We start from the raw sequence: 22627 nt of genomic DNA, 5'->3' as shown, positions 1-22627 counted from the left end.
TGCAGGCAGCTTAGTACTCTCTATAAGATCAAAGCCACGATTAAAATGTACATTAAATAATTATTATTAAACTAAGTCAGATATATTTATGGCAAGTCATAGATGTATTACCTGTCTTCTGCACAGGTAACGAGCTTCTCCCACTTCTTGGTGACATTGGTCTCTATCTCCATCACCTGCTCAGGACTGTAATGCTTAGCCATTAACAAGGCAGAAGATCTTTGGCGTATTTGAACCACAGCCGCGTGTGTCTTTTCTATTGCAACCTGTAGAAAAGAAACACAAGAAATAATTTCACATTCCCCACCCAGGCCCTGCTGCCCTCACTCCACCACTGGTTGCCAACACAGCATTACTGACACATGATTTCATAGAGTAAAAATTAACTTTTTTTTTTTTTTTTTTTTTTTTTTTTTTTTTTTAAATAGTCTTCAGAAACAAGAAAGAGATATTTACCTGGAACTGTTCGTGTTCGTGAGACAGAGCCGTTGACTCGGCCAGGGAGCTTGGAATGGTGAAGCTTCCCACCAGCACCGCCTCCCCATTGCGGATCCAACTTATCACCTGAAGGAGACACAACCTGCATCACTCCTGCATCTTTATAGCTTCGTTTGCTGCAAGTTTGCTAAGTGAACCACCTTTTTGTATTGGACTTAAAACAAATAGTAATGAGATATAGTATACTGATTCTACTTTACTATAACAATAGGAAAAAAGAAAAAAAGAATGACAGGGATTATACAACTTGGAATAACATGAAGGTTGCAGCCATCAAACACACACCTGGTTGGCTTCACTCTCAAACTGGAGGAGGTGAATGCACTGCTCCAGCTTCACTCTCTTCATGTCCACCAGAACCTCAATGTCCATCAGCCGCTCGTGGATGCACTCCAGGATCATGGACACCTTGGTGGCAGCGTCCGACTCAGCATCAGCGCGAATCTGGATCCCTGAGGTCTCCAATAACTGGGAAGATTGGACAAAGAGAGGAAGGAGGCTATAATACACTCTTTACTGTGACTCCCTTCACAAACTGTGCATGCTAAATAAACACTCCATACAGTAGCGAGAAGAATCCTGGATAGTGCTGTAATATCACAAACTGTGCATGCTAAATAAACACTCCATACAGTAGCGAGAAGAATCCTGGATAGTGTTGTAATATGAAGTTAAAATATACACTTCTCTCTTCCTCCCTTAACAAATTGTACATGTTAAAGCAACTGGGAAGATCCAAGAAAGAAAGAGATGAAGTTAGAATATACACATCACTCTTCCTCCCTCAACAAATTGTACACATTGAATAAACCCTTTTAATACAACAGTGAGAGGAAGATAGTGTTGTATGACTGCCTTACCTGGAGGAGTTCCTGGCCGCTCTGAAGCACCTGATATGTAGTGTTCTGCATGTGTGAGGCAGAGTCATTGTGAAGCACCAGCATCCTCTCGGCGTCCGCTATGTCCCGCCCAAACTCTGTGTTCTGGAGTTCCTCGCCCCACATGTCAAGCTGGGTCAGCCTCTACAGGGAGGGAAAGGATGTAGCTTAGACTCTGAGGAATTTTTTTATTTTGGTTTAAAAGATTAGCTAGAAATGATATATGCTCTCATTCCTGTCTTATCAACTTCCCACCAATAATCACATCCCAGGCTTCATAAAGGTGACAGTACCAACAAAAATATTATTAGCAGTCTTACGTCAACTGAGTCTCTCTGGAACAGTCTCAGTCGCAGGAGGAGATCAAGACGCAGCTTCCGGGCGGCCCAGAGGTTCTCCAGTTCATCTCGTTTCTTGACCAGCCTCTCAAGGGCCTCTTCAACTCCCTCTACGGAGCTGCAGCCCGCATCAGAGGTCACATTGGCTGACCTGTATGAGAAAAATATGCATCAAGTGCTTTGTTTCATAGCCCTTCGAGGTAAAATCACTGTGCTCTAAATTCTAGCAAGGAAGGCATGACTCTAATTTTAAGGCAATATACAAGGACAGTGGAGAGAGCCAAAGGTATAAGGAACTGTAATGGGCATATAATGTTTCCCAATCAAACTTTCTTCAAGCTTAACACCTCAGACTCACTGATTAACTGATGCAGAAGACCTACCTCAGTTCGTTGAGGAGACCCTCCCCCTCGTGGGTGGTGGACACACAGGCATCAAGGGTGGAGTCTCGCTGGGAGGTCATTTGAGCAAGGAGTCTTTCCGCCGCTTCGACGGAATCACAATTTTCGTCTATCCTCTCGTCACTCTCCAGTTCAGAGATCAGTTCCTCCAGCCAAGACAGCAGCTGGGGGGGAAAACTCAGCGTTATTTATGTCACAAAGTTTGGGAGGAACATTCGCCAAATAACAAGTCCCTTTAGCGTACTATAATGGGTACTAAAGGAACTCAACATGGATTTACACTTTTCTTTGCTGACAATAAAATTTTAACCAGGTATAACTAGGCAAATTTAAGCCACAAGGAGCACACATTAAGAGGAACACACATTAATCCATCTCATCAACACACTTCCATCCTAATGATATGAATAATTTCAGTGAAGAAAATCTGAACGTCACCAACTCCCTTCAGTACTTAGTAAGCTTTTTCATTTTCATTTGTTTTTACCCCTGACCCATTTCCTTTACTGTAAAAAAAATGCAAAAAAAAATACACCCTCAAGCCCCACCCCAGCCTTGACTCACCTCCTTTTCGTGCGTGTAGAACAGCACCGCCATGTTGAGCAGTCTGTGTCGCTTCTGCACCCGTGTGGCGAACCTGGCGATGTGCGTGTCCAGCGTCTGCGCCACGTTGTAGATCTCCTCCGGGTTGCACTCCCCCGTGTGCGCCAGCTCCTCCGCCGCCTGCAGCAGCTTCTCCGCATTCGTGTACGTATTCTGAAAACACACAGAGAGGAATGTTATGGGAGTTGTAGGAGCAGTGATTAGCAGGTTCTTTTTATATATTTGTTTAGTGTTGCCCTTTGAGCTGCTTCATTTATATACAGTAAAAAGCAAAAAGCCTCTTCAAACACTTCTTCATGGGTAATTGTTTCCCTCTCCCTTCTATCAGTCATCATTATTGGAAGCTTCCCAAAATCTACATTACTATCAATTTTCAATAAACCCTCTATGAAAATTCACTGCATGCTCTCTCCCATAAAAGGTGCCTAATTAAGAGTTACCTGGGCGACATTCTCAAAGTGTTCGTGGCTTTTCTGGTACATCCGTGCTTTGGCAAGGTTGCGTCCAATCCCTGGATTCTTGTGGAGGAAAACTTCTCCGTGTGTCTGCAGCCAGTCCAGCACCTTTGGGACAACAACCATAAAGGCATAAGCAGTGGAATATATCCAAAAATATTGTAACATTTCTTATTTGTTATGCTTAGAATTATTCTCAATCAACTGTTTCATTGTGGATCCAACTGCCAGCTAACACGACCCAACCCGTGCCACTCACCTGCTTCACGTCCTCCTGGAAGAGGCGCAGCGCCAGTCTTTGGTGTAGCTTAAGTTTCTTGTCAGACCACCGCTGCTCAACCGCCCGGTGGTGCCCCAGGATCTCGTGGATGACAGCTAGGACGTGACTCGCCCCCTCGGAGTAGTCTGCCGCTGGGTTCCCACTGTTTCCCGGCCCGCGCTGCTGGTGTGGACCCCCGCGGTACACCACCTTGCCATCGGGGGTCACCTGCCACACAAAGGGCACCGTCTCTACACTTCACATTCATCAGTAAGTAAAATGAACTCCTCAGACAGTAAAGCCTTCTTTTTTAAGTACCTGTTTCTGTGAATGAATAAAACTGACTCTTCAGTACTATTCTAACTAACACTGACTATTACCATTACAGCTCACTGACTTTACTAGTGAATAGAATTAATAAAGCTTGTTGCAAAGACACAAGCACTGTTATCATTCACACTTTTTCTGATCATTTCCCCCTTGGGCCCCTGAATTCTTGCCCTCCATCCCCAACAACAAGAAGGTAAATAATAAAATTGAGATATGTAGTCAGACACACAGAAGCCAACCACACCATGAAAGAACTAATTCTGTTGAATCTACAAACAGACCTGGAAACACTAGCACGAGTATTAGAATGAATGCAGCACCACTCTCTTACTTGTCTAATGACTGACCTGACACCTGGGCTTAGAATCACAACTTTTATCATGATCAATAAAAAATATTGTGAATTATAAATGAAAATCAACTAATTCATCCAACAATAACAAAATGTCTACAATGCGCTGCACAATACTCAAAATATTAAAACCATTCTTGTCCGTAAAACTAATTAAAATAATCTGCTATGGACAAGAGTTAAAGACTACAAGATTCCCTCAATAGGAAATGCTGCTCTGCCTTAAAATATAGAGCAAGTCATTTAAAAAGTTTTAAACCATGAAAATGCAACATTCAACACAAAAAGCAAATCCCAGACTCTATGTTTGTTTAAAACAGCCACGTGTATGTACGATTTGAGAAACGTAAAATTTTAAACCTAAAACAGTACCACAGGCACTGACCACTGATGCAGGAAAATGGTGGACCAGATCAAATACTCAATGTTATGTGACCTTGAAACAAAATATAAAGATGTTTTGGTTGACGATTGTTTAAACAAATTATTTTTCACTTTAGCAATATTATCTACTCTGACAGTACTAGTCTTATGCCCCTTTCTTGGCTAGTAAAGCTCCGTGCATCACCTCCACTCCCTGAACACAGACACTACTAGAGACGCCCTCCAAGGTGCTGGAGGGCAGGGCAAGGGGCAAGGGAACAACAAAGCAAAATAATAACAAACTTACAGAATACGCCGATGGCTTTCCACGTGGCTTCTTCTTCATTGTGAAAAAAAGAAAAGAAAAGCATGAGCAAAACTGCTATCTCTGAAAATCAAACACATTTTCCTTCCCTTCAGAAAATGAATTGTTAAAAAGTAACTGAATAAAACATGGATTTTTAACATTGTCCAAATAATAATTACATTACTGAAGCAATGCAAGCCTTCCTTACATAACAGCCATGACTCTAGGCTATAAAACTTGTCCAATTCACATGCAAACTTGAACTGCTAAAGCTCAGCCGTAAAAATGTGTTTAGCACTGTAAAATATATCAAAATACTTATCAGTCAGTAATGGTCCACAAAATTAATGTACCTAGTTTTGGCATCACTGTACTGGACTGGTAAATAAATGGCACAAGAGGTCATGGTTACTTCATGAGGACATCATAATATCAAGGTCAATGGTATATCAGCAGGAGCACAAACAGACTTGCAGCACACCGACTGTGGGGAAGAGGATCACTGACTTCCACCCAAGGCATGCCAATGATGTTATCAAGTTTAAGGGAAAATGTTTCTTTAACCAACACAAATTCTTAGGCAATAAAATAAGAACTGTTTATAGATGGAGTTTCTTTAACAAATGTATTCCCGTGCATGCTCCGTTCCCTCAAACATCCAAGGAGCTCCATGTGAAACTCCTTGGCAGATGGACACGAGATCCTCTTTCACACAATCCAAAACACTTCTTCCACCTCCTGACCCAGACTAGCTCCCCCCACACCACTCCACAGTCACCATGCTCCACCCCATGCAAAGCCACAGCTCTCTGCTTACGTGCTTGCTGCGCATCTGGCCATCCCGACGCAGCTGGCTACAGATTTGTACCAAGTGGTCCAGCTGGTAGAGAAGCTTCTTGCTGGTACTGTGCACCTGTAACCACCACCACCACCACCATTAGCAAGGGGCACACACTCACCAATACCAGTGACACAATCCACCCCAAAACCAATGGATTCGTGGGAACAAAACAGAACCATGCATATAATGACAATCAGCCAGATGAACATTTTGGCACCCCCAATTTTCTGAAATGTAAAAGTATGGAAGAAGAAATATCCATCAGCAACAGCCATGTAGTGTATTTAACAAGGTTGCCTGAAAGTTACTCAACAGCTTTGAGATAATATGCTGCTAATGTGTGCTCAAAGAAATGGATCTAGGGATGGTTGTAACAGTTGTAAGGAAGTAAGCTTACTCAGTGGATCAGGAAAAGTATATGAAAGGGTTTTAAATGAGAGGAGGATGAAAATAGCCAATGAAAGCGATTTTAGGAAATGGATTTAATGTCTAGAAGTTCTTGTGAGGGATAAAGGGGTTGGAGATATAGACAGGAAGTTAGACATTATGCTTGCTGTGTCCTGATCCTCGAGCTATAAAAACCCACAATGCTGAAGGGCCTCCAATTGATGCTGAAAAATGTTGAGTAATAATGATAATAACCACCACCCAGGGAAGGAGAACACAAGGAAGCATGCTGCTGTAGGGAGATCTGGAGAACCCTATGCAAACCTTCCTAGCAGACACCCTACTGAGTCCTGGCACAGACACCTCCCAATGCCCACCTCCAGTCAGGCACAACCACAACCACATGGAGCCCTCACTCATATGCCATATACAAAAGAGGCTTAAGACACAGCAAACATTCACGGTAAAGTTATTAAGTTATTCCATATTACAAGAAACGATATTGCTCCCCCTGAAATTACCAACACTTGAGATACAAAACCAATAAAATGTTTGCTGTTTTCCCCCTGTGCTTGACACCCAAATGTACCCTCCAGACAAGCCTCCCCGCCATGCTCAGTGTGCACAAAACCCTCGGCTCCCTACAGGGAAACACTCAGCCGTCCCATGAACGTTTCTGACTAACGAGTCGAGACCATTTAGTAAGAGCTGGTGCGAGTTGTGGAGCTGAAAGTGGAAATGATGGTCAGACACTGGAGGAAAGAAAGAGTCACATCTTCATGACACTGAGGGACGTACGACAAAATCTCCTTTCAACTACAATTTATTTTCCTTTCTATCACCAAAGTCAACAACATATTCACATTTCCTACCTTCTAAAATAATCAAAGCACTTCATTTCACTGGAGGATAAACAACACAGACTTATAACTGCTGGAACTTGAGAAGAACCTTTAGTCAAAAATAACACATGAAACAATTCTGCAATTTTGAAGTCCACTGATCACACAACAAATAGTGCTTCCCCCCCCCAACCCACCCCCAAACGCTCCTCCTTACCTCGGTGTAGGCCTGGCACATGGTCTCGTACAGGGACTGGTGGTGGTGGATGGACGCCTCGAGGGTCAGGATGTCAGAAGGCAAGGTGGTGATCTTGCAATTCTCCACCCAAGTTGGTACACTCTCAATATACTGGAAAACACAATGGCAAGTTTTTATTTCATTTTTTATTTTTATTTTTTATTTATTTATTTATTTTTTTTACATCAGAGAACAGGGCTCAAGGGAAATAAAAAGAGTACAAAAAAAAGCCCACTACTCACTGCTCCTATAAAAGATAAAAGTAAAGAGTAGTCAAAAGAGAGGTCAAGGTTACCATGAGGTCTTCTGGGCAGGAAAAGTAAATTCTACCGTATGGCGACTTTTTGTTTGGTGATGAAATAAAAAAAGTATCCTTCCATCAAATTACAGAAGGGAAGACATGAGACAGGTATAACAGGCAATGAATATGGAAGGTGTAAGAGATCTAGCCGCACCTGTTCAGCTTTCTGGTGGAACATAACAGACAGCGCCAACACCGAAGATCTCTCATCCAGGCCTGCCGCAAACTCCTTCCAGACCTGAGGCAGAAAAAAAGTGGGTTTACCAGCCGTCACTTTATCCTGCACGTGGGAAACTACTCAACAAAATGAAAAGTTGTCACGGAACCCACAAAAGCTTATGAACAGCCTGAGACGAACTGAAGAAGTACCGAGAGAAAGTCACCTCGGCCACCCCCTCACCTGGTCCAGCTTGGCGGCCACGTTCCCGATGTGCTGCGCGGCATAGTGGCCCGTCTCCATGAGTCTTGAGGCAACGCTCAGTATTCTGTTGATGTTCATGTACACCTTCTGTAGGGGAGGGAGAGAAAACATCACTCAGACATTGGGAAGCCAGCTGATGTTTGATGTAATACTTTTATTATGATAAGTTTGCATTGCTAATCTACATGAACTTTTTTCACATATAAAGACTTTTCAATTGCCTTCCTTAAAGCTGCAACATGATGTATAGGTGGTCGTCTCATAAATTCACACATATGAAAACATTATATATTGACATAATTCATTAAATCAGTCACAAATATGGGATATTTAACATCAGATGCCCAATATGAAGTTTCAAGAACTAAATGAACAACCCAGTGGGTAGATTTATGATGAGAATTATATACAGAGGTGTAACTTTGCATTATAGACTTTATTAGTCCTAACAACACACAAACACACATAAAAGGAAATAGCAGGAGCCTCCTGAGGGCCATGAGGTGTTTAGGGGTGAAGCAGAATGTCTGGATGAAGAATAAAACCTGAAACAGGAAACATGCAAAGGAACAAAACAGAGGAAACTGTCTCAGGAATGGCGGCCAAATTTTAAGTATAAATACTTTTCTTCTATTATCTGGGTGTTCATACATCTGCTACAATGACTATTTTCAGGGAGGCTTACTATCATTCTGAATAGCCTTGATTTTTTCAAGGTTCATGGTGGCATAACAAATATTAGAGATTAGATGAATATTTACAATAAGAAAAAAATAAAATATAGCTTTGAACTTTCAAAGTATCTTTTATATGTAATACAGAAGAAAGCTGCCTAGAATGCGTTGGGCAGATAAAATCGTGTACAGATAAAACACATCCAGACGAGCTCTTTGTCAACTCTTGGTTAAGGAGTCTACCGTACACACCCAGGGTTCAGAATCTACCTGACATCAGTTGCAAGCTATGCCGGCCACTGTCTGCAGGTCCACACATCTGTGCCAAGTGAGTTTATCAGCAGAATGTTCAAAGCAAAAAATACAAATGAGTATACATGATGGCTGTGTCATGGAGAGTATTTCCACTTGCTGAAGCACATGATAATTTGATCTATTAGAGAGAATAAACTATTTTTCAACAATATGCCCGGGATTCGAACCTGGGCCCCCGAGATGGGAGGAGGACACTCTAGCATCGGGCCAAAGGCTACCCTGTGACTGAAGGCCTTTGGAGCCTCAATCCATGTCTCGGGTCATTAGAGACAGAGTGATAACAAGCAAAAAGATTCCTAGTGTTCCTGTTATCAGCTGTATGAAACATTTGTTAAGGCCACTTCTTAAAACCATCCTTTGGGACAATAAACTACACCACTCCAAATACATAAAACCAATATGAAGCTAAATCATCGTCTAGAAACTCTAAAAACCTTGTAAAAGCTGTTGAGTATGTATGGGATGCTTATAAGTAATAGTGTGTATAATATCCTCAAGCAGACAGGTAGAGGAGCGAAGGTGTGAAGCAGGAATGGTGTCCCCAACGTACCTGGCATGCCACGGTGAACTGGGAGTGGGCTTCCTGATGATCTTTGGATACTTGATACGAATGACCTATTTCTACGTAATTGACTAGGAACTCTTCACGATTATGATACACCCAATCAAACATCTGAAAGGAAGAGATGAAACTGTGAACATCAGTGATTCTTATACTATATTACATGATTTCTTAGCTTCTTCATGCTACTCAATACCATCAAAGAGTTACATAGTTCATGAGTAGATTGACAATATTATTTCATGAGTCTTGGTACAAATATTTCCCAAAGAAGAAGCAAATAAACAAGATACCAAGGAGAATTCCCAGGCTCAAGGCTCCTGGCCAGCACCTCACCTTTTCTACATCTTGCTCAAAGAGTCTAAGCTGGAAGCACTGGTCAAGCCGCATCTTTTTATGCTGCCACAGCTGCTGGACGTGCTGCTGGGCCTGGTGGACTGACTCCATCAAACTGAGGATCTGAGAGGGAGAGCACAGGAGATATATATACATTAACACACTCAAATCCTAAACAACAGATACATTTACTAACTCTCAAATCTGAAACAGCAAAGTAGATAAATGCACTAACACACTCAAACCCCAATCTGCCAAGTAGCTATATAAACTAACATTTAAATCCTAACAGCAAAGTAGGTAAATGCACTAACACACTCAAACCCCAATCTGCCAAGTAGCTATATAAACTAACATTTAAATCCTAACAGCAAAGTAGATAAATGCACTAACACACTCAAACCCCAATCTGCCAAGTAGCTATATAAACTAACAGTCAAATCCTAACAGCAAAGTAGATAAATGCACTAACACACTCAAACCCCAATCTGCCAAGTAGCTATATAAACTAACATTCAAATCCTAACAGCAAAGTAGGTAAATACACTAACACACTCAAATCCCAGAGTAGAGAAACCAAAAAACAAGAAAACTGACAATCTGAGAGGGAGACCAAAGTAGACGTATTCACTAACACCTTCAAATCACACAATAAACATAAACCAAACAGCAAGAAAACTACAACCTTATTTAAAGCATCATCATCGCTTCAGACATTATAAACCTTTCCAAGAATCACGCTGTACTAAGATCTTGTTCACCTTACTCAAAAATGTCACGGAAATCCAAGTTAAGGTTGTCCTCTTAGATACAACACAGGGATCAATATTAGCATTTATCACAGGGGACCATAGTTACCTGGGGAATACTGTTTTGAAAGTTGGGGTTGTTAAGGATGAGGCTGGATGCACTGTCCTCTTAGATGCAACACAGGGATCAATATTAGCATTTATCACAGGGGACCATAGTTACCTGGGGAATACTGTTTTGAAAGTCGGGGTTGTTGAGGATGAGGCTGGATGCACTGTCCTCTTAGATACAACACAGGGAGCAATATTAGCATTTATCACAGGGGACCATAGTTACCTGAGGAATACTGTTTTGAAAGTCGGGGTTGTTGAGGATGAGGCTGGATGCACTGTCCTCTTAGATACAACACAGGGAGCAATATTAGCATTTATCACAGGGGACCATAGTTACCTGGGGAATACTGTTTTGAAAGTCGGGGTTGTTGAGGATGAGGCTGGATGCACTGTCCTCTTAGATGCAACACAGGGAGCAATATTAGCATTTATCACAGGGGGCCATAGTTACCTGGGGAATACTGTTTTGAAAGTCGGGGTTGTTGAGGATAAGGCTGGATGCACTGTCCTCTTAGATACAACACAGGGAGCAATATTGGCATTTATCACAGGGGACCATAGTTACCTGGGGAATACTGTTTTGAAAGTCGGGGTTGTTGAGGATGAGGCTGGATGCACTGTCCCGCCCTGAGTAGCCGGAGTCGTAGCCGCTGCTCCCCTCGTCACAATTCAACCTGCACCAGTAGTGAAACGTACATTCAGAGGACATCTGCGAGCTGAACGAAGACTCTTTTTACCATGAACTCCTGAGTGACAACAATAAAGCAAAATTATCACTGAAAACATGAAGGATTTTTTTTTTTTTCTTCTTTTTTACAGCAAAGGGCAAAAAAAAAGGAAACAATAATGAAAAAAGAAAAAAAAGCCTGTTACTCTTTACATTACATTCATTACATCCATTACAGTACAGTGCATTACATTCTTTGGTCAAATACCTGTTGCTTTTTTTTTTTTTTTTTTTTTTTTTTTTAAAGCTAGCGGCACCACAAGGAAAAAAACAAAAACAGCAACAAGACAGCCCGATACATGCTGCTCCAACAAAAGTATAAAGAACAAGGGGCTGGAAAAGAGGAAAAGTCTAATTTTTTAATCGGTTTTATTCTACATTCCACTAACCTCTGCAACAACCTCTGGCCCGTGAGGTCAAGATCGTGCACCATATTGCCGGTGACCTTCTGGTGCATCTCTTTGTGCCTCTCGATGGCTCTCTTGGCACCGTTGACATCGTCCGCAAAGTCGCTCTGCTGCAGCTCGTCCCGCACATCCTCCAGTTGGTCCAGCAGCTCGTTGGCCTGCCACGTGAAGTCCTCCACCGCCAGACGCAGCTCAATCCAGGTGTTGTGGTCGTAGGCGAGGGTCCCGTCGAAGTCACTGGTCAGCTGGCTGGGGTCTATGGTCTTGGCGAGGGTCTCTACACTTATCAAATTTGTCTGGAATTAAAACCCAAATTCAGTCTTATTTATTGCCTGAGTCAGCATGGAAATACTGGGGAGTTATATTTTATCTCTCAAAAGGCAGATATTAACTACTTAACATAATAATAAATGCAGACTGGGAACAACTGGAAGCGCATGATTTTAAGGCTCAGTTATCTTCTGAGTTGGAATAGGAACACTGGGGAGGTATGTTACATCTTTTAACCCGGTAGCTGCGGGGATCATGTTTCTTAAAGGCCCCTCTAAGCGAAAAAAATGAGAAAAAATCATCACTCACGCAAACCATTTCATAATATATATCAACGTATATGTGGTCAGTTTATGCATCATCTATTTTGGGGGTTTATATTATGGCAAAAATTTGGCCCATTGCTGCTACACGGTAAAGCCACAAATTTGTCCCCTTGCTGCTACCAGGTTAAAAGGAAGATACAAACTAACATAAAAAGTAGGGACTGTGAATAACTGTACAGCAACCCTTATCACCATCACTCAGAGACTCACCTCAAACTTGTACTTGTGGCTTCCTATACTGGTTCGTTGCTTCTGCCAGAAGTTGTCGGGCTTAACTATGTACACTGCATAAATGTGGGGGGCAAAGCTCTCCGCCAGCTCCTTCAGGATGGGCTTCACAGTGTTCCATGTCGACCCTCGCATGTCTATGATAACTGTGAAACCTGCTTCCCGAACTTCATCACTGCAGAGGAGAGAAGCAGGAATTGTGTCGCTTGCTTTTTTGCATTTTTTTTATCAGGAGTATACATAGTAAGAACAGGAAGTGGGTGAGTGGTGAAAGTGCAGGTGGGGGAGAAGGAAAGACGGCAATAGTGTATAGCAGCATGATATAGGTTTGTTGCATACTGCCAGGAGGTGGTCAGGAATTAATTGGTCTTTTCATATGGAGGATTTGAGGATTCTACTTTTCACGACCTGTTTTATTCTGTCATTTTAAGTAATTTTCCCCAGAAACATGCTATATTACAGTTTTTTTCATTGCAGCTCAAACTGGCCATGGAATTCCACTTTATAATTGTTCTCTTAGACACACCACAGGGACATGATAGTTTACTGAGGGTTATAACCAAACTCTGTGCAACAACACCTGTTTGGGCAAGTACCTCAAGGGCTGTTATCTAATATGCCACTTCCTGACATGCACGGGTCATCTCACCGCCAGTCACAGCATCACTTTTTATTATTATTATTATTATTATTATTATTATTATTATTTTATTATTTTTTTTTTTTTTATTTATTTTTTTTTTTACAGAAGGGGGCAACTCAAAAGGTGAGAAAATAATGAGGAAACAAAAAAACTCTGTGATGGTGCTGCTCCTGCTAATAGTGTTGGTAAAGGACCTCTAACAGAGAGTCCAGAGTCGTTTTGTTACCTGGGGATCTGCATGAGGTACTGCAGAAGGGGACGGTAGTCATCGTGCTTGAGTCGCTCCCGCCGGGTGCTGGCCGGGAAGGTCAGGATGGGGCCGGGCCGCTGGTCGCGCCCTCCAGACAGATACGCAACCTTCTCATGCAGGATCGTCATAACATCCACGGCCCTCAGCCCATCGATCCGCTTTGGAACTGCAAGGAAAAGGAGCAGCTTAGTGTTACTGTTGTGTAGGCTTAGGTTTAGTATATGCCTGCCTCGATAACCTGCTTCTCTCTCCTACTCTATTATCAAATCACTAACCACCTCATACACTTACTAAATAACCTTGATAATCAAGCCCCAAATTATCACATCATGTTAAAAAATCAAACTAAATATTTTCAGATTCACAGGAGACACTGACAATACTTTTTTTTTTTTTTTTTTTTTTTTTTTTTTTACATTCAGCCTGTAGCACCTGTAGGCTTTCTTGATGGGGCCTGATGGTCTGCCCTAGCCCATTATAAAAAAAAAGTAGTGGCGCAGGCAAGTGTTTACAGTGGCGCCATCCTGCTACAATAATAGAGTAGTAAGTGTAATATCATGAAACCTAAATAAAATAAAAATCCAACTTCAGCCCACCGTTACCAGATTGTCGTAGTACTCAGAGCATAGTGTTTACCGGTTTCTAACGCCTAACTATTGCCAAAACACATCAGGAATGAACTATTTTAACGACAAATATAAATTAATCTCGTTATTGGGGTGCAGGAGACATATTTGGGGTCGGAAGTCTGTAAATATAAGAGGCAGAGTACGACAATCTGGCAACGTTGCTTCAGCCACACATATTCTATTGGAAGTATATCAGGTAAAGTCTGCAAACACTCTGGCCACCACTGCAGCAGCAACAGCAGCTATGTGGCCGGGACCAGCCAGCAAGCCCAGAGGACAATCCCGCCCGGCTTAAAAAGAGGGGAGCCGGAGCCGTGAAAGCACCGCGCCGCCAGTACGGGGAAAAAAAGGGGCGTAGAGGACTTGCTCGAAACGCTCGCTAATCCTCTGGCGGCAAAACTTCCCTCAAAATAAATTGCCCGGCACCATGTCATAAAATTAATACCACCGGCTTAGGATTTAATTTTCCTCTGCCCGATTTGTAACAACTAAACAATTACCAACAACAATACAACATTTTTTTGCCTGTTACAACTGCAGACAAGTCCCTTAAAGCCTAGTAAAATGTGTACAGCCTTTCAACATCCACCAACAAGGATACCATAATGCTTCTATGCCACATAAAAAAAACACCTCTAATATATTTATCTCCCATTAGTGACTAAGTAATGTTGGGATAATACGCTATAGCCTCGCATGACCTCAGTGTACATCTCCGTCACATTAGCCCTTGAGCCCATAGTGGAACTCCCTTGAAATACAGTTACATGAGAAACACGCAACATATAACAGAGAAGAGCAACCACAGTCGCCTATAAGCTTCTGCTCCCTCCAATGAATGACAGAAGGGGAACAAGGAGAGACAATGCTTTCTTATGTAGGAGACACGAGACAGGGAGGCGAGAGGAGGGACGTGAGAAGACAAAGGGAAGGAAGAAAGAGGAGAAAGACGAGAGAGGTGAGGTGAGGAGAAACGAACAGTGAAGAAAAGATGAAAGCTGAAGGCGTGAAGCGAGAAATATGAGAGAGAGAGAGAGAGAGAGAGAGAGAGAGAGAGAGAGAGAGAGAGAGAGAGAGAGAGAGAGAGAGAGAGAGAGAGAGAGAGAGAATGAAATGTGGTGAGATGCAACACAAAGCGAAGCGAGATGGAAAAAGGAAAAAAAAGAGGGGAAACCACGAAAAAGGTGACAAGATACGAAAGAAAGAAGGCAAAATATGATGATGTGGTGTGAGAAAGCGAAACAAAGTGAGAAAACGGTAAAAAAAAAAAAAAGACATGAGTGGAGGAAGAGAAACAGGGAAAAAGAACAGAGGTGAAAACTGAAAAGCCACGAGAGCGAAAGAAAGAAAGCAAAGAATGACGAGAAGAAGAAGAAGAAGAAGAAGAAGAAACGTTCGGGTGTAAGAAGTGAGACGGGAGGAAGAAAAAAAAGAATAGAAGTGAAAATTGAAAAGCCACGAGAGCGAAAGAATGAAAGCAGTGAATGATGACGATGCGAAATGAAGTAAAAAGAAAAAAGGAAGAAGAAAACGGGAAGAAGAGGAAGAAGAAGAAAGAAAAAAGAAGAAGCACGAGAGCGAAAGAATGAAAGCAGTGAATGATGACGATGCGAAATGAAGTAAAAAGAAAAAAGGAAGAAGAAAACGGGAAGAAGAGGATAAGAGTGGAGGTGACAAATGAAAAAAAAGACAAAGAAAAAGAAGGAAAGCGAAACTAAGAGAGAAAACAAGAAAAAACGTGAAGGTGGGAGATAAGAAACAGGGGGATAGAGAAAAAGAAGAAGCGTGAACTGAAGACACAAGAAGAAAAACGCGAATGGAAGAAGAAAAACGGGAATTAAAAAACAAAAGAGTAACGGTGAAAATAGAGAAGCCACGAGCGATAGTAAAGAAAAAAATGACTGATAAAAAAGCAAAACAAAGCGATGAGACGAGGAGGCAAAATGAGATGATAGGACAAGAAAAACGCGGATGGAAGAAGAAAAACGGGAATTAAAAAACAAAAGAGTAACGGTGAAAATAGAGAAGCCACGAGCGATAGTAAAGAAAAAAATGACTGATAAAGAAGCAAAACAAAGCGACGAGAGACGAGGAGGCAAAAGGAGATGAAAGGACAAGTGCGGATGGAAGAAGAAAAACGGGAATTAAAAAACAAAAGAGTAACGGTGAAAATAGAGAAGCCACGAGCGATAGGAAAGAAAAAAAATGACTGATGAAGAAGCAAAACAAAGCGACGAGAGATGAGGAGGCAAAATGAAATGATAGGAAAAGAGGAAAAGCGCGGATGGAAAATGAAAAACAAAAAAGTAAAGGTAAAAACAGAAAAGCCACGCGCGAAAGAAGGGCAGAAAGAAATGACTGATGAGGAAGCAAAACAAAGCGACGAGAGATGAGGAGGCAAAATGAAATGAAAGTGCGGATGGAAGAAGAAAAACGGGAATTAAAAAACAAAAGAGCAAAGGTAAAAACAGAAAAGCCACGCGCGAAAGAAAGAATCCAAGCAAGCAGTGAGTGATGAGGACGCAAAACAAAGCGACGAGGGACACGGCAAAAGACAGGCGGGTGGATGTTTTGACGTCCCCTAACGATCCCAAGGCCATGCGCTCCATCCCCGACTATACTGCTGCACACACGCCCGCACGCCCCGCACCCTTGTCATCACCCCCTGTTGACACGAGGCACACACGGTGGATAGAAGGAGCAGTTATCACAAACACAGACCACCTTACGTAACGCCCTGCCGTCTAGTGGCCCTCCCAGACGACGAGACACAGACGCTGATATCGAGTTATGTGCAACAATCCATCTCTCCCTCCCCTCAGCCAAGTGATGTCACACAGCCTCACTCGCATGGGTTTTCTTTGCTAATCAGAATCATTTATGCATTACAGACAACTAGGAACCTAATACAGTGTTAAGAGCTAGATAGAGAAATGGGTTATAAGGCGCTCAGCTTCACTCCTTTTTGCAACAGAGAATTAGTTTTAAGCATCGCACAGAATTGGGAATCTAATATAGTGTTCAAAACTACGTAGAGAAAAGGATTAAAAGTAGCATAGCCCTATTCACTTCCTTCTTTATGCAACACAGGATCAGTCGAGGCACAAAAGAGAACTGGAAACCTTATATATATAATGTTTAGAACGACGTATAGTGACAGGGATAAACAAGTAAAGTTACCGATCAAATACAGCAGCGAATGACTCACTCACCCGTGTTCATTTGCTCAACAAAGCCACTTAGCCATCACAAAAACTAGAAACCTAATACAGAGTTCATATCTAGGCTAAAAAAGCAGAAGGGATAAACAAGTAATTAAACCCTGATCACGTGCACCCGCGTATGACCGACTGGCCGGACACGAGCTTGTGGCCGCGGCGGGGATAAGCGGCAGGCGGGCAAGCAGGCTCCCAGCTTAGCCGTGCCTTCTCGTCCCTTGCTTGCTTCTTTCTTTCTAGTTACAGCCCCAGCGCGTTCATTTTGGCACATGCAAGGAGTGGTGGTAGCCTTCCTTAGCTCCGTCACTCCTGTCCTTCCTTCCTTGTTTCATCTGTTGCTTTCTTTCACAAACTAGGCTTAGCACGAAGAGACTCCATTCCTCCCTTGCTTCCTCCCGTTATTATTTTTTGCTACATATTGTGCTTTCATTATTTCGCACCTATCTTCTTTCCTTTCCTTCATTCCTCCCTCCCTTCCTTGATCTAATGGGACTTTTTTTTTTCAATCCTTATGTCCTACCTGTCTTCCTTCTTCATTCCTTCTTCCGTTCCCTGCAGCATTCCCTCTCTTCCTTCCTTCCTTCATTCCTTCTCCTTAACTGCTTCCTCCCTTCCTTCCAATGTCACTCCTTTACTAAGCCAAACACTGCCTCCCTTCCTTCCTTCGTCCCTCCTTCCCTTCCTTCGCTCCTTCTCTCCCTCACCGGCCCAATGCACACCTCCAATTAACATCCATACAGCGGAGGATTGATTACGTTCTCACTGAGCTCTTCCCTCCCCCCTCATCCTTTATCCCCTTCCCACCATCACCCTTCCCCCATCCCCTTCCCCGACGCACTGATGACAGCTCTACGTAAGCCCTCTTTGCCTCCCCCTTCCTCCCACTCATCCTCTTCATCCATTTTCCCGAGTCTATCCAGTATCTCTCTCTCTTCTCTCTCAGCATTCCTCCCTCTCTCTCTCTATATACGTCAGACCTAACACTATTATCCTACCCCCTCCACTACTACTACTACTATTACTACTACTACTACTACTACTACTACTACTACCGCCATCACCACGACCCGCGCCTCACAAATGGTCCCGAAACACACAATCCAAACAAAATCCGGGAAACAAAAACAATAAAAAGAGAAATACTGGCAGAGAGAGAGAGAGAGAGAGAGAGAGAGAGAGAGAGAGAGAGAGAGAGACTTTTAATGAGAGTTGGTTTGGTATCGATAACTCATTTTAGCTCAGCGGGAAAAATACGGGAGATTACAGCAAAAACTAATACACGTTCACCACTCTCATCACCACCATTAACACCACCACCACCACCACGGCCAACACCATCACCACTGCAATCCCTCCCTCCCACTACAATCACCTCCATCACCACCACCATTTCAAAGACTCCCGGAAGGAAAATATCAAGGAAATAAATCAAGGAAAAAATTAATGAAAGAAGAAATTTTAATGAACAAGAGGAAACGAGAACCCGAGGTCAACCCAGTATATTAAACACGTGATCACACACACACACACACACACACACACACACACACACACACACACACACACACACAAGCACGCGTCCATTCACACAGCAATGAAGCTTTATATTACCCCCATTCCATACACACACACACACACACACATACATACATACATACATACATACATACACACATACACAGACTAATCTCACTGGTTTGTATGTTCATTGCTCCCCTTCCTTTCCTCCTCCTCCTCCTCCTCCTTCTCTTTCCTCCAAATATCTCTCTATACGGGTGCATTTTTTTCCTTTTCTCCTACAATTCTCTTTCTTTCCTTCATTCCACAGAGAGAGAGAGAGAGAGAGAGAGAGAGAGAGAGAGAGAGAGAGAGAGAGAGAGAGAGAGAGAGAGAGAGAGAGAGAGAGAGAGAGAAAAAAAAAGTTTAAATTATCATCGGAAAAGAACAAAAATCACAACCACCATCACCATCACCACCACCACCACCACCACCACCGGACGCAGGTGTTAGAGAGCTCCAAGCGGCTTTGACTGGATGCTGCAAGACGGGAGATGAAAAGATACTGGAGAGAGAGAGAGAGAGAGAGAGAGAGAGAGAGAGAGAGAGAGAGAGAGAGAAGAACAATCTGGAGGTGGTGATGGTATTTAGGGGCCTGCATCACCATCATCACCATTATCACCACCACCACCACCACTACCATCACCACCGCCATCACCACTACCACCAACACCATCAGCACCACCTCTCGCAGCCTTGACCTCCTTCTTAAACGAGACAAGAACAGCTGTAGAAGTTGAGCCACTCATCTTGCGGGCTAATTAACCGATATTATTATTTTCCCCGTTATTACTATTATATTATTACTCTCATTTTTCTTCATTTTTCTTTTCTTTATCACATTTTTTTATTCTTTTTCTGTTTCATCTTTTTCTTTATTTTTCTTCTTCTTTCTCTTCTTCTTTACTTCTTTATTTTCTTTTTCTTCTTCCTCTCCGTGTTTTTCTTCTATCTTCTTTCCTTCATATTCTTACTAACATTATTTTTATCATTATCGTTATTGTCCTTTCCTGTTGACTGTTACTGCGCATTTTCTTAATCTAATTAGGAGTGGGGTGTGCATCTCTCTCTCTCTCTCTCTCTCTTCGGCTGGGTCATTTTTCTCACGCCCAGTCAAGGAAAATCAACTAAATGAACCACGCCTCAACGACGAGAGAGAGAGAGAGAGAGAGAGAAAGGAAAAGTGAATGATAAGAGAGGGGAAAACCTGATAACCCGCTTATAATGTTTGTTGTTTTTTGTTTCGTAATTTTTTATTTATTTTTAGTTGGAACTTTTTTCCTGTCCTTGTTTTTTTTTTCATTTTGTTTTTGTCTATGTGGAAAATGTGTGTGTGTGTGTGTGTGTCTGTGTGTGTGTGTGTGTGTGTGTGAGAGAGAGAGAGAGAGAGAGAGAGAGAGAGAGAGAGAGAGAGAGAGAGAGAGAGAGAGAGAGAGAGTAATCAAATAAAATGGGAGATATAACCGGTATTAAATCTCCAGCAACGAGGTAAATAACGAGAAAACAACAACAACAACAGCAACAGCAACAACAACAACAACAACAAATAAACAAACAAACAAATCACGGCCGATAGAAAAACGAACAATGAATGACAATCAAAGCAAACAAAGGGACACACACACACACACACACACACACACACACACACACACACACACACACACACACACACGATCCCCCTCCCCTCCCTCCCCCTCATCCCCCCCCCCCCACACACACACACAAATTCACGTGACAGGAAGCAAGAATGGGAACAATAACAACAACAACAATAATAATAATAATAACAATAAACACATGGTCACAATAACAACAATACCAAGATTTACGTCACACACACACACACACACACACACACACACACACACACACACACACACACTCTACAGCACGTGTCCCAGCCTCCGTCTCGCCTCCAGCCCGGCTCTGTGTCACCAGGGCTCTGCATCTTTAAAATCAATACACAAGGACACGTGAGGGGAGGCTACGGAGACGCCAGGCACTATACCCGCTACTACACGCGCGCTGCCCACTCTCTTGCACCATATCCTTATCCTTATGACACTATTTCCCCTCTACTTCTCTCCTTCCCTTTCTAGTCACCATATCTGTGCACGACTTAGCTTTGAGATGTAAGACACTATGCCCCGGTACTACACGCGCGCTGCCCACTCTCCTGCACCATATCCTTATCCTGAATATGGTTACACATGACACTTTTTCCCATCTACTTCTCTCCTTCCTTTTCTAGTCACCATATCTGTGCACCACTTAACTTTGAGGCGCCAGGCACTATACCCGTTTCTATACGCGCGCTATCCACTCCCCCTTCACCATACCCTTCTCTATGTTACTGATAAACACGACACTATTACCATTCTTCTCTTTCTTTTAATCATATCTGTACACAATCTAACTTAAACACTATACTCATAAGACGCTGTACTCATCCACCTTCTTTCACGATACTCTGACTCCATTAATATACAAGGTAATATTTCCCCTCCAATTCTATATTCACCGTATCTGTACATAATCTTAAATACTAAACTCAAGACTTATACTCATCCATTTCTCACGTTGCCCATTATTTCACCATACCCTTATCTCGACTATGGTTACACATGACACTGTTTCTTTCAACTACTCTTATTCCCTTTCTATTCATTATATATGTGCACAATCTAACTCTTGAGATGAAAGACACTATACTTCCTTTACTACAGATCCGTTTCCTAGCCCTTCACCATATCCAAACTATTGATACGTAACTTCTCTTTCCTTTCACCATATCTGAACGCAATCTAACCAACTTTGTACCCTTAAATGGAAAACACTTTATTCGTCCATTCCTCGCGTTTTCCATTCGTTCCCAATACCCTTACACACACTATCGATACGCGAGGTGCTACTTCCCTGCTTCTAATGTCGTCTCCTTATTTTCCGCCGTATCTGTATATAGTCTAACGTAAATACTCTACCAGGGAGATAAAAGACACTATACTCAATTCACCTTCTTTCACTATACACTTACTTCGACTATCGATATACAAGACTCTACTTCCCTACTACTACTACTACTACTACTACTACTACTACTACTGCTACTACTGCTGTTGCTACTACTGTCATTCCCCTTCTAGCAGATCTGTATATGCTATAATTTTGAAAGATGGCGGACTCTTTACCCATTCCCTGCTCACGTTTCACCTTCTACCATACATCTACCCATCTACCCATATAAATAACTCACTTACACATATCCCTTTCCCATATCCACTTACCATACCACACTGCACCCCTATCACTATCATACCGTAAGCCCATTCCTTCTACTAACACACATAACCCATACCTTCCCATACCCACACATAACTAACTCACCCATATCCCTTTCCCCATATCCACTTACCATACCACACCGTACCCATATCACCATCATACCTAAACCCCATTTCTCCCACTTACTCTCCTTCTCCATACATCACCCATACCCACCCACACCCACAGCTCCCTCTTCTCCTTATCCTCGAGTGCCACGCCAGGCCGCAAATGTCACAGTGCCACCATACCGCCTCAAGTGGCTCTCTGCATCTCGCCTGGCACCCCCGTGATTTATGGCACCCCGCATGTTGTTCCTCTTCCTCATGTGACACCTATTCTTCCTCCTCCTCCTCTTCCTCTTCTTCTTCTGTTTTCTTCCTCCTCCTCTTTCTTGTCTTCATCCTCCTCCTTCTGTCTTTAATAAATATCATACCATCTTTTCTGCTTTGATTTCTCGACCATCGTTTCCTCCTCCTCCTCC

The 22627-nt window shown here is 42.6% G+C and overlaps 1 protein-coding gene across 8 annotated transcripts in view; it reads right to left on the bottom strand.

Annotated features, from left to right (window-relative positions):
- LOC127006773 (triple functional domain protein-like) overlaps positions 1-22627 on the bottom strand; it is a 328876-nt gene that overhangs the window by 218829 nt on the left and 87420 nt on the right. For 5 of the 8 annotated variants that reach the window (XM_050877077.1, XM_050877086.1, XM_050877083.1 and 2 more), the window contains 20 exons: positions 13392-13581; positions 12505-12697; positions 11682-11994; positions 11130-11245; positions 9702-9824; positions 9354-9476; positions 7794-7901; positions 7548-7631; positions 7072-7203; positions 5602-5697; positions 4785-4817; positions 3433-3660; positions 3159-3281; positions 2680-2871; positions 2098-2279; positions 1697-1865; positions 1359-1520; positions 784-966; positions 457-564; positions 112-266 (listed from right to left, as the gene is read on the bottom strand). In XM_050877077.1, coding sequence (XP_050733034.1) covers positions 112-266; positions 457-564; positions 784-966; positions 1359-1520; positions 1697-1865; positions 2098-2279; positions 2680-2871; positions 3159-3281; positions 3433-3660; positions 4785-4817; positions 5602-5697; positions 7072-7203; positions 7548-7631; positions 7794-7901; positions 9354-9476; positions 9702-9824; positions 11130-11245; positions 11682-11994; positions 12505-12697; positions 13392-13581 — 3013 coding nt within the window. Of the gene's footprint in view, positions 1-111; positions 267-456; positions 565-783; positions 967-1358; positions 1521-1696; positions 1866-2097; positions 2280-2679; positions 2872-3158; positions 3282-3432; positions 3661-4784; positions 4818-5601; positions 5698-7071; positions 7204-7547; positions 7632-7793; positions 7902-9353; positions 9477-9701; positions 9825-11129; positions 11246-11680; positions 11995-12504; positions 12698-13391; positions 13582-22627 lie in introns of all 8 variants that reach the window. The other 3 variants (XM_050877079.1, XM_050877085.1, XM_050877082.1) reach the window with 2 other exon arrangements.

This window comes from Eriocheir sinensis, chromosome 33, assembly GCF_024679095.1.
Source record: "Eriocheir sinensis breed Jianghai 21 chromosome 33, ASM2467909v1, whole genome shotgun sequence".
In the NCBI taxonomy this organism is placed as follows: Eukaryota; Metazoa; Arthropoda; class Malacostraca; order Decapoda; family Varunidae; genus Eriocheir; species Eriocheir sinensis.
This window is presented reverse-complemented; position numbering and strand designations above follow the sequence as displayed.